The 15,707-nt window shown below is 58.1% G+C and overlaps 1 protein-coding gene across 10 annotated transcripts in view; it reads left to right on the top strand.

Annotated features, from left to right (window-relative positions):
• PCBP3 (poly(rC) binding protein 3) overlaps nucleotides 1-15,707 on the top strand; it is a 269,593-nt gene that overhangs the window by 234,966 nt on the left and 18,920 nt on the right. For 6 of the 10 annotated variants that reach the window (XM_045776982.2, XM_045776981.2, XM_045776983.2 and 3 more), the window contains 8 exons: nucleotides 2,768-2,922; nucleotides 5,052-5,075; nucleotides 5,887-5,919; nucleotides 6,241-6,357; nucleotides 7,341-7,472; nucleotides 8,351-8,479; nucleotides 11,679-11,822; nucleotides 15,072-15,113. In XM_045776982.2, coding sequence (XP_045632938.1) covers nucleotides 2,768-2,922; nucleotides 5,052-5,075; nucleotides 5,887-5,919; nucleotides 6,241-6,357; nucleotides 7,341-7,472; nucleotides 8,351-8,479; nucleotides 11,679-11,822; nucleotides 15,072-15,113 — 776 coding nt within the window. The remainder of the gene's footprint in view (nucleotides 1-2,767; nucleotides 2,923-5,051; nucleotides 5,076-5,886; nucleotides 5,920-6,240; nucleotides 6,358-7,340; nucleotides 7,473-8,350; nucleotides 8,480-11,678; nucleotides 11,823-15,071; nucleotides 15,114-15,707) is intronic. The other 4 variants (XM_045776988.2, XM_045776984.2, XM_045776987.2 and 1 more) reach the window with 1 other exon arrangement.

The following is a 15,707-nucleotide window of genomic DNA, read 5'->3' on the forward strand; positions in this document are numbered from 1 at the left end:
ACTGTGCCGCTTGCCCTCAGCTGCGTGATGAAGGCAGGCAGCGGCCTCCGTGGCAGCTCGCTGGCCTGTGTGACTGATGGCAGTCGACAGCCTGGACCCTGAAGCACCCTGGCGCTCGCTGACCCACTTTCTCAGCTGTGGCTGGAAACATTTACGTAACCACGGCCACAGGGCCCTGCTGTCCCCCACATAGGAGGGGATGTTTCTCATTAAACAGGAGGCCTGGCATCCCAGTGTAGCCAGCGCCCGATCTGCTCTGTTGGTGCTGGTATCTCAGTTTGCCACCGGGTGTCTGTGCACAAGGAGCGCGGTGAATTTGGTGCCACACCAATCACTTGAGCTCCAGTGTCTCCTCTCCTGCCTGGGGTCTCTCTCTGGAGCACCGTCTTCCAGCCAGACCTGCCGACCTGTTCACGCGCCCTGCGCTGTCCTGCAGAGCTGCGCCCAGGACAAGTGTTCTCTGCCGCGCTCTCCCCTGTGCAGCCACCAGCCGCATGGAGCTGTGTGTTCAGCACTCGGTGCAGCTGGCGAGTTTCTTACTTCAAATGTAAATAGGCACAAGTGGCCAGAGGCTCCCACGTTGGCCAGTGGAGACAGACCACATTAATAGGTAAGGGTGGTCTTCAAAACTTGCCCTTGCTAGGTCTTAGAGCTTCATGCCAGAATCCTTGTTGTTCAAAAGCATCCTTGTCTTATCCATAATGAGGACTAATAGTTGGAGCTGTTGACGGTACCTGTGGATACGCTGTCACACGCACGTGTCTGTTCATGCAGAAATGTGTCAGCAGCTGTCATCTGTGCACACGCCCTCAACCACCAGCAGATAGTGAGAATGTGCTGTTTCTGTGCTTTGTTTTTGTATTTTCCTTGAAGCATATTTTTCAGCAGAAATATTTTGATGAGGAAAAAGAAATAGTTTTGTCCCCCAAAACCTATAAGGTTAAAGGAAAATCTTGCTTTTTAAACTTGTGGTCTCTCCTGTATATGGACGGAGCCTCCCTTACCTTTACAGGCCACATCGAAGGGCTGGTGTCCAGACCCCCAGACAGGGGACATGCCCAGGTTTCACTGTTCTTGAGGGACTTAGACCAAGCATGGGGTCATATGTGGGGAGTGCTAGCAGAGTTGGCCCCAGGCCTCGTCCTTCCTTCATGGCCCAAGGACCCTACCTACCTCTCAGATGTGCCCCTGGGCAGGTGTGCACAGCTCCAGGAGGCCTGTGGCATTCTCTGTTCCACAGGGTCCACCTGGTTCCCCTCTTGGGAACCCCTGGGCCCCAGGTCATCTGGAATCTCCCCCAGTAGGCCTCCTTCCCTCTTTGTCCCCCAGGCAGCACCCTGCTGTCAGACCCTGTGACCACTGCCCTGTTACCTACCCACCCGCTCCAGGACTGGCCACCCTCTGCACCCGGGGGGGTCACTCATGCCCCGTGTCCCATCCCGCCCTCATTCCCCCTCCTCTCTGACCCTTGTGGATCCTGGCACCCAGCAACTTCCCCGCACCCTGAGACATCCCCATGCACCCAAGCTGGTGGCTCTCCAGCTCCCGTTTGCTGCCCTGACTGCTGGCACTCCTAGGAAGGCCACCCACACAGTCCACCCACTATGACCTGTGTTGCCTGCACAGTGAAGCATCCCTTCCCAGGCCTGGAGTCAGGTCTGTTGCGCCCACAGGGCCTCCCGCATCTGGGCCTGGGCTTGCCTGAGATTCTGGCTTTGCAGCCCTCCCCCGTCTGTTCTGGAACCTCTCCTGGTCCTACCCTCTCCCCTTGCTGTGCCCTGAGCCCTGGCCCCACCTGACCTTCACTTCTAATCCTCACTGGTGCCTGTCTTGGAGGCCACCCTGTACACCGTGGTGGGGTGACCTGTCCCTCAGGATCCAGCCTGGAGGAGAACCTAGACCCTCCCCAGAAGGGGCTACAGCCAGGACAGTTTGGTCCCTCTTCCATGGGTCCGTCAGGTCTACTGTCTGTCATCGTGCTTGGCCTATAAGTCATAAAGTACAGCCTTAATTTTGTTTAGTGGGCCAAGTGCTAGACCCATTGTCTGCAGAAATTATACAATAAACATAGACCAGTGATACAGGTATGTAAGGCATCTTCTGGAAAGACTTTGTAAAGGGGGATGCTCAGCTATTTGGCAGTTAGTTAATAGACACTAGATCCACTGAAGAAATGGGGATTACCAGGGAATCTTAACTCTAAGCATGCAGGGGACATTAAAAAGACCTATAATGTCCTGCCTTTTTAAGGGCTAAGGGGTCATAGCCAGAGGGTAGAAAAGCACAGAACTAACATCAACTAACGTGATAGTGGAACAGACACTAGCCACACGCAAGGACCCCTTGGCTCACTTGAGCCCTTTCCCTCTCCAGGTGAGAAAGCCATTCCTGTTTCCCTCCCTACAGAGGTAGAAGCTGAGGCCAGAGGGCTTGAACGACCTGCTTGGCATCACACAGTTAGTCTCTGCCGGGTTTTCCCCAAACCCATGCCTCCCACTGCCATGTGCCCCGAGCCCCAGTACGTCACACCAGGCGCATCCCAGGGCTACGCCTTCTTGCTGACTGGGCTGCCCTCCCAGGAGCTTTTGCCTCCCTGAGCCTTGGTGCCTCACCAGTAGCAAGAGTAAAGGCAGCACCCTCTTCCAACCTCCCCCCACACCAACCCACCCCCCAGAGGCCAAAGGTCCTTGCAGGCCAGGACACCCCCGACCTGTGTTGGCCATTGACAGTGTTCTCAGCTAGCAGCAGCTATGCCTTCCCTTTCCAGGTGACACCATCTGGGCCCCATCTGTCCTTCCTCACGGCGCCCTCGGCACCTTGAGCCACTACGCCCAGCCGCATTTTGGGAGAAAGATGGAGTCGAAGGTCTCAGAAGGCGGCCTGAACGTGACCCTGACAATCCGTCTGCTGATGCATGGAAAGGTATGGAGCCCAAGGCCACTTTGTCAGACCAGCTGGGAGGCAAGGGAGGGCATGCCCATGCCGGCATCTCTGCTTTGTAAACCCTGAGCGTCTCGAGCTGACAAAGCAGCCCACTCCAAATTACATTTCTCCTGGAACCCTTAGTGACTGATTCCCACCTGATGCCCCGTCACCGAACACCTTAGTGTGTATTTCCTATGAACAAGGGCGCAGTGCCCCATCCACGTCAGGATACCAACACCAGGGTGTCCTAGCCACTCACCTTGGGCCCTGTTCAGGTCACCAGTCATCCCGTCCCGCCCTTCACAACAGGACATGCATGGTTGGGGGGCGGGGAGCAGCCAGGCTTCCACATCCCAGACGTGTCTCTGGTGGTCTTCAGCCTGGAGGAACCTCCCTGCTCCCCCCTTTGCCCTTCACCTTTGAAAGTTCCTGCCCTTCCTCAAGGCGGCTTTTCCGATGTTTCCTCACCATGGGTGGGAGCGTCACAGGAGCTCTCCCATCAGGGCCCAGATTTCAGGGCTTCCCGTTACTGAGCCCTTGGTCCTTCGCCCAGGGTTCCTCTCCTGCTGCTGTGAGAGAGTGCTTCTGGGGGCCCACGGACACTGGGGAGAACCCCTTGTCGTCAGACCTTGGCATTCATTCATCCGCGCGTCCATGCCTGTCCTCATGGACTCAGTTGCTGTTTTATTCAGGCTACTCCCATTCTGTCATCACTCGTTTTGATGCTTGTATTGCCCTTGACTCGGCCACCGGCAGCCCCTCCAAGCTGGCTCCTGTGTCCTCATGACACGAGCTGTCATTCATCCAGTGCTATCTCGCTTTTGGGCACAAAACACTCTCGTGGCTCCCTTGTGCTCTCCCTGCCACGATCCTGGAATCAGCCATTTCTCCAAAGAACCCTGACTCTTGTGAGTGGGGGACATCTACACATATGTTTGTTGTATGCATGTGTATATACGATCACATGTGTGTATACACACGTGCATAAAATTTATTTCCATGTTTATAGACTGGACCCCATGAGTTCCTACCCCCCAATTCCAGCCCAGCCGCACAGGGTTCATCCCGACTCCTCCATCTGCCCTGTATTTGTGCCGTGAGAAACCCAACTTCTGGTTTCCTTGTGGTCTCCTGACCCGGGGCCAGCGGGGGCCCTGCGCTCAGTGCCTGCGGTGCCACTTCTCCCAGATTTGCAGGAGAAGCGCCCTCACCGGGGGTGCTGCAGGGCTCATACCCAGAGATCCCTTTCTGTGATGGAGAGACGGCGACCAGGCTTTGCTTCTCCCAAGTGTGAGTGGCATTTGCTCAAGGTCGTCAGAAGTTGGGAGTGCACCACTGAGGGCGGTCTGTGAGGTCTGGCCTTCAGCCTCACCTCCTGGGGCAGCAGCAGCCACAGGCACCAACACTGCCCCAGGAGGTGAGGCGCCGCGGCCACTGGAGGGCTCACTACCCCGTGCCCAGCTGCCCTTTGCTGCACAGCGGCCCCGGCTGCACACGCCCTCCTCACCACCCAGCAGCTTTTAAGGCCTTCACCAGGAATGTTGTAATTGCTGAGGACTTCCCTATAATAAGGGAAATGAGTTTGATTTTGGAGGGTCCTTCTTGGGGCTAGAAGCGGGCTGGCTCATAGTGCCGTGTGGGTCTGAGCCAGGCAGGAGTGTGTGTCCAAACCGCCATGGGCTCCAGGCTTCAGAGCCGTGGTGGTGTGTTCAAGGGTGTCTTTGCATATTCTACTTTTTTAAAAAGCGAAAAAGCGGTAGCAGTGCTTGATTACCTGAACATCACAAAATTGGGGGAGAGTTTATGTTTTATCTGTTTCTTGCAGTGTTTCTTGAGGCCTTAAGAGCATAGGTGGTGCCTCCTGCCTTATTTGTAGAGAGCCGGCGGCTCCAGCTCTGTTCGTCTGTGTGTCTGTTAGAAGCAGGGCCTGGGACTCACAGAGGTCAGACGGGGACCCAGGAGCCCCCAGACTCAGGGCCTTTGCACAAGTGGCCTGACCATGCTCCCTCCTGACTGTCCTGATCCCCTGTCCTCGCTCCCAGCGCAGATGGATCTCACAGTATCTGTCACAGCCCGTCTCCCCTTCTGCTCCATGACATCATCTTTCTGTGATTCTTTTCCTACAGGAAGTTGGAAGCATCATCGGGAAGGTAACTACTGAGTGAACTCTGCCTCTGCTGGGGTCTCTGAGGAGGTGACAGGACCACCAGGCCTGCGCTGGGTGGCGGGCCACATAGGGATCCCACCACGCACCAAAGATTCCAGTGGAATCCTGTGGCCCTGCCCTGACAAGGCCCCAGCTGGTCACCAGGGCAGCCCTGCCCCCACTGCCCCACTGCCCTGTGGCCTGTCCTTCCCGGGTGTGAGGCTCCAGTGAGCATGATTCACTGGCATTCTCCAGAGCAGTCTCCCCTCTGGCCAGTGGTGGTGAGTTGCTAGTATCTCCCTTCCAAAGTAAGAGAAGCGTGCCTTGGGGACAGAGCGTGGATCTGGGAGTTGAAAGCCTGTGGCAGAAGCCGGGACAGGGCGCCACCTACCTGTGGCTGGCGTCCCACCTTCTCCAGGCCCCCTGGTGTCCAGGGGGCACCTCTGTGGTCCAAGTCCAGGTCTTCCCACAAGGGCCTTGGGGTGTGCCCCCCCCCCCGGCCCGACCCGGCCCTGCTTTGCCCGTGACAAAGATGAGGGATGTGAGAGCCAGCGCAGAGCAGGAGCCGAGCAGGCCAGCACCCTGGCTGCCCCCTCTGCAGGGCCCCTCACCAGCCTGGGGGGGGTGGCTCAGGGAGCTGCGGCGTGTCAGGCTCTCATCCCCCCCCACCTTGAGCGCTGCCGCTCGCTGGCCTGGGGCACCTGGCACACGAGGCAGTGCTCCCAACCCCGCATGCTGCCACACCAAAACCTCTGCATGCCTGCGGCAGAAGCCCGGAGTGATGCCTCAGCCTGTTGTCTCAATCTTTGTTCCAGAAAGGAGAAACTGTGAAGAAGATGCGTGAAGAGGTGAGTTGGCCGGCCCTCAATGGCGTCCGTTTGTGGGCAGGCGGGAGGCCAGGAGTCCTGCTCTGTGGGAGCCCTTGCCGCAGCCACCTCCCAGCAGCAGCAGGCCCCTTCCCTCTGACCTGCACACCCCTGTGTCTGGGCGTCTGTTTCGGGGGACTGCGAGGGTGCAGTGTGGCAGCTGTCCGCACTCTGAAGGACAGCACTGGAGGGGGCCTCACTGCTTAGTGTGGAGGCTTGCCCGTGGCTGTCAGGACCTGGAGAACCCAGCCTGGTACTGCCCGAGGCTCTAACCCTGGCCCGGGTGTGCTCACCTCCTTCCAGAGTGGCGCAAGGATCAACATCTCTGAGGGGAACTGCCCGGAAAGAATCGTGACCATCACAGGCCCTACAGATGCCATCTTCAAGGCCTTTGCCATGATCGCCTACAAGTTTGAGGAGGTAAGATGCGCTCCCAGAGACCCTGTGTGCTGGGGGAGGGCATAGTCTCTGCTGGTCCTCCAGCCCCACATCCTCTGTGTCTGGACGTGGGCAAGCCTGGCCCACCAGGGCTGCCCTACTTGGCTGCGAGGACTTCTCTTCTCCCCTGTCACCTCCCTGCTGCCCAGGGGCTCCCCGGCCGCCAGCCACCTGGTCATGGCCAGCTGCTGTACTCGCATATTCGGGGAGCCAGCTCCGAGCATGAGCCCCAGCCGCCCCCCACGGTTCCTGCCCCGGCATGTGAGCTTGGCTACGGGCCGGACCTGGGCACGGTGGTGCTGGCCCGTAGAAACACGCAGGCACGTGTCTCTGGTACGTCTGTGTGCTCTATCAGCGACTTAGATCAAGGTTCTCCTGCGTTTCCAATATCGTTCAAGTTGCCAAAGTTATTTAGAGATGTATTCAGTGTTTTTTTTTCAGAGGGTGATCAAGCTGGGGAATAAGTTTTTCTGTCAAAAATGTGCCACTCTGAGACTATGCCCTCCCCCAGCACACCCCTCCATGCCCCGCCAGGCCTTAAAGACAGAGGTCAGGGCCTGAGTCCAGGTGTCGTCTGCACCTGCACCCCCCTCCGTCCATGGACCTGCATGTCTGCACGTGCTTGACATGTCGGGGTCCCCTTCCATCCATCCAGCTGTCCTCTCATATTCTTCATGAGCTTGACTGGCCTTCAAGCTTCTATAATCCGCCAGCCTGTCCACTGTGTCCTTCCTCTGGACACTCAGCCATTTGCCACGCTGTGTTCACAAGCACCTCCGCCTGGGAGCATTCGAGTTCCCACACTTGTCCTCCCCCCCACCCCCACTGACTGTGGGCCTCTGGAGGCAGGGACCCTGGCCCGCCAGTCTTTGGAGCACATTCAGATGCTTTCTCACTGAGCCTGGCATTTGCAGTCACTGGTGTGTACACGACAGGCCCACACATGTGTCTTTCTCCCTCCCCAGGATATCATTAACTCTATGAGCAACAGCCCTGCCACCAGCAAGCCTCCGGTGACGCTGAGGCTGGTGGTCCCTGCCAGCCAGTGTGGGTCCCTTATCGGCAAAGGCGGCTCCAAGATCAAGGAGATCAGGGAGGTAACAGAACCTTCTCTGGCTGCTGGTGCCCCACCACTGGGTGGGTAAGGCCCACCCCTGGGAAGCTCAAGCTGCGTCTGGGGAGCCCCAGTGCTGCAGACCCTGGCAGCGTAGACCTTACGGTAGGGGAGAACCATCCAAAAAGCAAAGGGTGGGCTGTGGGAGCCCCTGGAATGTGCACAGACCCCCTCATAGTGTCATGCAGAGGTGCCGGGCAGCTGCACCCCAACCAGGCACAGGCAGGGCCTTCCTATAACAGGGTAGGGGAGACAGCACCTGCCACCCAGTCATGTGGCTCTAGGCTGTGGAAGCTGTGGTCTTTGCCCCCAGGCAGGTGCCTCCAGGGACCACCAGGCCTGAGCCGACTCAGCAGGGCTGGGCAAGGTGCAGACTTTATGTTCATGTTCCTTTACTCAAAGAAAGCCTGAATCCTTCCCTCTCCCAGAAGGAGGGCGGCTTCTCTGTCATGATTCCATCAAGGAAAGACAGCCACGGAGTTTAGTCCCCTCTAGAATCCATCTTTCTTTATGACCTACAACTCCACAGGGGAGATAAAGTTCCATGTACTGGAAAAAAGTGACTCCATTTCTGTCTCCATCTCTGCAAATGCCACTTGCAGGTTAAGACGCCTCTTGTCCAGCGTCATTGTCTCTGTGCCAGGCCGTGCTGGGCAGCGGCGGGCTGAGGCAGACCAGCCCTGCCATGGGCCCCCAGGGAACAAGCAGAGGGCTGAGGTGCCAGGCGGGCATGGTGCCGTTGGGGTTGGTGTCCGTGCACTGCACCCTTGACATGATGCCCTCCCGAGCACCCAGGCCACCGCCACCACCACCAGCAGCCCCCTCCCCTGCCATTCCCCTTCCAATGTCTTGTTTCTGCAGTCCACAGGTGCCCAGGTCCAGGTGGCCGGGGACATGCTGCCCAACTCCACAGAGCGGGCAGTGACCATCTCGGGGACCCCCGACGCCATCATCCAGTGCGTCAAGCAGATCTGTGTGGTCATGCTGGAGGTACAGTCTGGGCATCCAGGGCTCACCGCCAGCCTACCCCTCATGCCACACCAGCCATGGCTTCTTCATGTTGGCTGTGGCACATGGCTGGGGCCCTGAGAATTCACACCGTCAAGGCTGTATGGGGGACAGGCTTCAGGAGCGTGACCCGAGACTGCACCCAGGCCCAAGGCGACCTGAGTGAAAGCCCTGCGGGTGCCGTGGGAGGGGCAGCTGCTGGTGCCTGCCCCCTCGGGCATGTCCATCATCTCGTCTGGGGGGCCAGGGAAAGGGATGTGTCAGGAGGCAATTGGATGAGAAATCATTAGTCTGCAGTGGGAGAGGCATCCAGTAAAGGGTCGGGCCTTACCCACGGTGCAAGTCTGCGCTGGACACGCTGCCTGCTGTGGGCTGGATCCTGCTGCCCTGGGCCCATGGAGGAAGTGGAGGCAGGAGGCCTGTCCTCACCACGCCTGCCGGCATCAGAGCCCCATCAAGGCACAAAGGAGGAAAAGCACACGAGAATGCCCAAACTGTAAAGACAGAGAGGAATAAACAAAATGGTTAAAACCAAAGGAGAAGCGAAGATACAGCTGAGCAAGACAAAAGCCTCTCAAAATTTTTTTGGGAAAAAACCCTGAGATTTAAATTTCAACTAATACCCCAAATACAGCAAGATTCACTAAAGCTCTCACAGTCGCTGGTCTTCAAGCTACAGTGAAGGACTTCGGCCTCCGACAAAAGGCTCCAATAGCAATGCTGGGGTCCTGGGCTCCCCGTGAGGGAGGCACTGTGCCTCGGCCGGTATCTGTGGGCTCACCCCTCTTTTGTCCTTTGTTTGGTGTTCAAACTCCTGCCCAGCTCTTTAAAAAAAAATTGCGTAGTTTTATTTTCCCAAAGTATACTATTTTGTGAGGTCAAAAATATTTTTCTAAATATTGGTGTCCTGATGGTCCCCAGCCACTGGTCACGGTGACACTGTGTTCCCTTCCGGCCCCTCCTGATGGGACCCCGGAGGTGCCATGTGGGCACGCAGTGAGCAGGCCGTGCGCTCCCTTGCACTGGCGGGTGCCTGCAGCGGCGAGAAAGCGCACGCGTCTTGAGCGGCAGCGGCCCCCTCAGAGCCAGGAGGGACATAGCCTCCCACATCCATGCACAAGGGTTAGAACAAAACTCTCAGTCTCCTAGGACTCCTCCCAAGTGGCATTGCCTGCACCACATTTGTGGTCAGACGTGGCCTGCAGAAACAGGTGGACCCCACTAGCTGTGTTCCCGCCAGATGGAGGCTCACGCGAGACTCGACGGTGAAGCAAGCGCACGTGGCACATGTGAAGGGCAGACGCAGGGCCGAGGCGACGCCTCCCTCTCACTGGGGCCGTGGAGCTCTCAGAGGCTGGGGAGCTGCTGTCTCACCACAGGAGGAGCAGCCACTGCACCTGGAAACGTTTGGGCCCGTTTCTAAGTGAAGGATAGCTGCACGAATAGAGCAAAGATTAAAGGACTTTCAGACTTAGCTCTGGGGTGGCCCCACACCCTGAAATGGCCCCTGGGAGGGCTGCCCTCGGGTGCACGCATGTCCATGGGGCCCCGTGGAGTGCCTGCCCGGCAGTGCCCACTGTGCCCCAGGGGGAACCAGGAGCGCTGTGCTCACAGGGCGTCTCCTGTCAGAGGACATCAGCAAGCGCCAGAATCACAAGCTCGTGGTACTGGGACGGCAGGTGCTGTGGCTAGTGGGGCCAGAGGGCACTATGGGGTGAGGTGCCCGGCTCAGGGACGGGGCACAGCTGGACTGAGCTCTCTGCTGGTGCAGTGAGAACGTCACACCCTCGAGCTTGGTTTGGTCATGGTTCTGCCACTGTGAACCGAGTCTCCTCTGAGGCCACAGCCACCCCTGTCTGCCCAGAGAGGATTCTGGAGGCATTTGGTCACAAATAGCAGAAACTGAAGACCGGCTCACCCTGGGAGCCCAGCATCACCCCAGACCTGGGTCAGCTCGCAGGCCCCTCAGCAGCCCTTCCTGCTTTACCGCAAGTCTGCACAGCATTCCCAAGGTCATACAGCTTGGCCAAGGTCACACAGCACACCCAAAGTCAGGCAGGATGTCAAGGTCAAACTATGTGTTCAAGGTCATATCGTGTAGTCGAGGTCACACGGTGTGCCCGTGATCGCACAGCATGGCTTGGACTGCAGAGTTGAAGCCGCCACCCAGTGTGCTGAGCCCGCCCCACATTGCTATGTGTCTCTCAGGTGGGGGCACTATGACGTCACACCCCATAGTCCAGGGCGTGGGCTGGGCCTGAGTGGGCCGTGGTCTTGAGAACTCCCAGCAGGGACAGGCCGTCCTGGCCCCCACTCTCTGCCTCTGGCTGGTGGTGTTGCTGACCGAGGCCCAGCCCTGTGGCCTCTGCTCCCAGGGAAAACTGCCACCTGGCCGGACAAGGGAGGACCCGGATAGCCTCTGACCAAGGAGTTAGGCTGACTCTATCAGAATCTGGCAGACTTCTGGTACTTGAGAATATCATTCACCCCAAGATAAAAATCCTATACTTTTGGACATAGAATAAGCAAAGAAAATTATAGCAAAGCTCATCACGACGATAAAATACTGAATTTGGACTCTAAGCTTTTTTAAAAAGTTGCTTCTTTTTGTTCATAGTGAAATGGGATGTTTCTAGCTGTGCTGTGATGATGCCTACTGACCATCACAAGCCTGGCCCCATGAAGCCTTTGGGGCGCTGGGCATTAGCCCCCATGGCTGAGCCACCCATAAAGCCCGGCTTTACCCCAAACATGGGACAGAGGGAGGGAGATTTTCTTGGAGGACAGCAGCCAGGCTGACCCAAGTGCGGGGCGACAGCACCTAGTCCGCAGGCAGCCACCTGTCCATCTGCGCAGCCTGCAGCCACCAGCGCAGGCAGGGTCTCGGTCTCCGTCCTTGCTTGTCGGGAACTGAGAGTGCACACTGCCATGGAGCCCTCCCTCCCCGCATCGTGCGGGGGTGGTGGCACCACATGGGGGCATATCTATGGCAGTGGCTACACAGAGGAGAGAGGTGGCCCTGTGGAGGGTCCCCACCCTCCGGGGCTGCTGCAGCCTGGGGGACAGGGCGGGGTGGGTGGCGCAGCGGGGGCGGGCTTGGGAAGGAGGCCCCCCGTCATCAGGTCCTGGCGCTGCAAAGCGGCTCTAATGCTCTCTCTCCCTCTCCTGTCCCTTTTCCTAGTCCCCACCGAAAGGTGCCACCATCCCCTACCGCCCAAAGCCCGCCTCCACCCCTGTCATTTTTGCAGGTGGTCAGGTAAGAGCCGACCCGCTCGCGGCCTCCACTGCCAACCTCAGCCTCTTACTGCAGCCCCCGCCGCTGCCCGTTAGTGCACTCAGGTTTTCTCCCCTGTCACGTGCACGTCTCCCACCCCACCCACGCTGGACGCAAAGCTCTCCCAGCCCACTCCCAGGCACAGGGCCGGTGCAGCTGCCACGAGGCAGAGGCCAGGCCGGCCAGGGTCGGGCACACAGACAGGGCCACGGGAGGCGTCCACAGATGCCGGGCCCCGGAAGCATCTTCTCCCTGGCCTGGCACAGAAGGACTCCAGTTCCGCCTAGGCAATGTTCGCCCAAATCTAGCTCCTGAGTGTCTCTAAGAAGTGGAGTAGCAGGGCCAGGAGCACTACAGGTGACCCTGTGGCTCTAGGTTGAAGCCCTTGGAGCTGCAACAACGGTCCCGTTTCCCCTGAAATGCACATTCCTGGCCTTCCACAGAGGAGTTTCTGGGAGCAAGGGAAGGCAGAGGTGGCCAGCCAGGCAAGAGCCTTCCTGGTCACAGTGATGGCCCTAGCGCTCCGCTGGGCCCTGCACCAGCCAGACCAGAACACCTGCTTTGCACACCTGCTGCTGTGGCCGGATCCCCTGACCTTTCTCACTTACCGACAAGGAGCCTGGGGAGGCCGGTGGTTGCAGAGAAATTTGTGTCTGAGGCCAGCAGTTCATTAGTAAGGCCTGGAGGGAGCCCAGGAGAGGGGCTGTACCCACTTCCCCACAAGGGCCCACCTCCTGCCATCGGGCACCTGGGCCACACACCTCGGGGTCATACCAGCATAGGTGGGGGGCCCTGGGAGACACCTGGCAGGTGGTTCCTGGAGGAGCTTTGCGTCCAGTTGGCGGTGACTTGTGTCTTTGTTCGAGGGAGAGTGAAGACAGAGAATTCCCAGAGGTGACCCAGGTCAGGCGAGAATGGTCATGATTTTATCATTAACAAAGCGGCAAACTAAAGTTTATCCACATGTTAAAGGAATCTTATCAGATCCTCCAGGTTGACTTCACACGTTAGATGAGGGCCAGGGGCCTGCATTTCTAAGAGCAGCATGTGGGCGGCCTCCCACAGGGAGGGACTCCTGCAGGGCCTGTGTGGTTCAGGGCAGGCCGCTGTCCACGGTGCCCGGCTTAGGCGTGCCGCTGCTCCCAGCCCTCCTCACCCCTGCAGTCTCCCGGCAGCGCTGCCCTTTGTCTGGACCCTTCATGTCCCTGTATGCTCCTATTGCAGCTCCAAAATGTGGGTGTGCCCCCGTTGTACAGGTCAGAAGGCGAGGCCAGAGGCCGTTGGGGACACCCAGACACGGGGCCTTGTTGAGAGCACGGCGTCCTTTCCCTTGACACATAGACAAACCCACAGTGCCACCGTGTGGTAGAGCACAGGTCTTTATTCAGAAGGGAGGCACGTTACACACAGGCCCAGCCCAGCGCAGCCCCGGCCATCTGCGTCATCCTCTCTCGCTGTAGGCACCTCACCTGTGGCCCTGTCTGGTCTCACCAGTGGCCCTTCCTGGTTGGGTGGGGGCAGAGGAGCCGCAGCACACGCTGAGAAATGGGGTGTGAGGGAGAGTTAGTGCAGCAAGGGGGCCCCTCGGAACCCAGGCCCCACCTGCCACAGAACCTAGAGCTGAGAGCCTGCGCCCCTCTCCCTGACTGACCTCGCTGTGGGACCCTCCAGGGAGCACCAGCCCTGCATTTCAGGCAGGTCACAGATGGCAAAGGTTTCTTCTAGACGGAACCTTTGTCTGTCTAGCTATCACCGCTATCTGGAGAACCCGGCAAACCGGTCACACACTTCAGGTAGAACTAAGAATGACCTAAGTGAGTAAAAGATAAGTCAGAAGCGTCTGGGATGGAGAAGTGTGTGCCGTTCACTCAGACCTGCCTGGCTCTGTGGGGCAGCCTGTGTCCCGGGGGCTGTTACATGTGGTGACCCAGTGGAGCACGTGCCTGGTGGCAACTCCACAAAATCTAAAGACCAGGCCTCGAAGTTCTGTGTACAGAAGTACGGGGGGTGGGGGGGGTCCACTCGGACACCTGCTGCATCTGATAAGATCCCTTTACTTCTCCATGCAACGCCATTGGCGAACCGTGACCCAGACTGGGGCCTCGCCTCCAGTGGTCCCTGTCCAGTGCCTAGCTGACCTTTAACTCCCAGGTTGGATTGTTTTTGACAAAAACTCGGCAGATTCAAAAGCTTTGGTTTGGCAGAACCTTGGACACCACTTCTCAGTGTGGAGTCCACGGAAGTGACACTCGGACTGACCTGGGGTTTCCCTCTCGGGTGCACACGTGCAGACACAGGTGGGCATCACGTGTCTACTCAGGATGTGGCATGGGAACCCACATGGCCAGGTGCCGGAAGCAATGTCCCTCTGCACCTGTGCCACCCATGCCCGGGGCCTCAAATGCGGCTGCCCAGGGCTGGTCTGGCACATCGCATGTCAGAGAACGTGAGGCCTGACAAGTCTTTGTCTTTACTCTCCTTTGACACATGGTGGTTCGTTTGTTTTTGGCCATGAGTTTCTGGGAGCACCGTAGGTGGTGGACTGTCAAGGCAGGAGGGGGTGTGGGTAGGGGAGGCACCGGGCCCACACTCGCGCTGTGGCTGGTCTGAGTCACTGTCTTGAAGGTAAAGTCTCAGGGACCCACGCTGGCCCCCGGGAGCGGTACAGTGACCATGCAGCCCCCCTGTGAGAATAGCTGCCTGGCCCTCTGAGGCTACAAGACTAATCGATCCCTCTTGTGACTGATTTGGGCGCATTTCTTACTTCATCTGCTTTCACAAAATTGGTTTTGAGTCACCTTTAAAGGTTCTTTGGTTTGGTTTTCTTAGGATAAATACTTTGTAAAAAGTGTTGACTCTGGAAGCTGATGAAAATTTCAAAAGGTTAATAATTACTGACCCTATAACAGGGTGTGATCCTTTGCAGGGGTTTTCTTTAAAGAATCCCGAGGGAGTGGGGAGCTTCCTTGCCCTCCCCGCTGACTGGCCAGTGTCTGCGCCTGCAGCTGTCCAGCGAGGGGGGTGTACGCCCCCCTCCCCCGCTCATGCGTCTGGTTGTAGCTCCAGCCACCTGTGGGCTCCAGTGAGGCCTGGCACCAGGACGCCCCCAGTCTGCACCTCCCGGTGCCCTAAGCTACCAAAGCAGGGATGCGCTCTAGGAGGAGGGTCTGACCACGGGGCCTCGGGCCTGTTCGTGGGAAGTCCCAGCCCTGAGAAAGCCCTTGTCCCCAGGGGAGGGCTGCCAGGGGGCACAAGTGTGGCTGGCCACTTCATGAGCTGACAGTGTCTCTCTCTTTCTAGGCCTACACGATCCAGGGACAGTACGCCATCCCCCACCCAGATGTGAGTCTCCACTCTGCCTCCCTGGCCTCTCTTCTCATTACTGTTACCCGCCTGCATGCTGCTGTTACTTGCTACTAATATTAATATTACACAATAATATTAATACCGTTCTCTCAATGTTCCTGACCTGTGTCGTATCCATATGACCTTGAATAACCTTTAACCTCTTAGTACTAATTCTACTCGTGTGGAGGACTTGGCCTGATGTCAAATTGTTTTCATTGTTGCTGTACTCTGGGGCTTTCCTCCACACACAGGGCCTTGGGCAGTGGCCACAAGGCTGCTTTGCCCGTGGCACCCGCCCCAGCGGGCAGGGATCGCAGGGTGCCCTACGCCCACCTGAGAAGTCAGGCGACGCGCTATCAGACAGGTGCTCTAAGAGATGCTGGAGAGGGTGTTTGAACGTCCGGTAAAGCTACACTTTCCGGAGCCACACAACACCCCCACGCTCCCCCACCCCCAAGGACAAAAGCCAACAGAAGGGGCCTTGGTTTTCATTCTAGCCTTGACGCCCCGCGCTCTGCCGTGGGGGCCTGCTCAGCCATCCCTGAGCACACACGGTCTGAATATGGGATCAGAGTTGAGGATGGGGAC

Source organism: Ursus americanus, chromosome 4 (assembly GCF_024610735.1).
Source record: "Ursus americanus isolate L20-20 chromosome 4, mUrsAme1.1.p, whole genome shotgun sequence".
Taxonomy (NCBI): Eukaryota; Metazoa; Chordata; class Mammalia; order Carnivora; family Ursidae; genus Ursus; species Ursus americanus.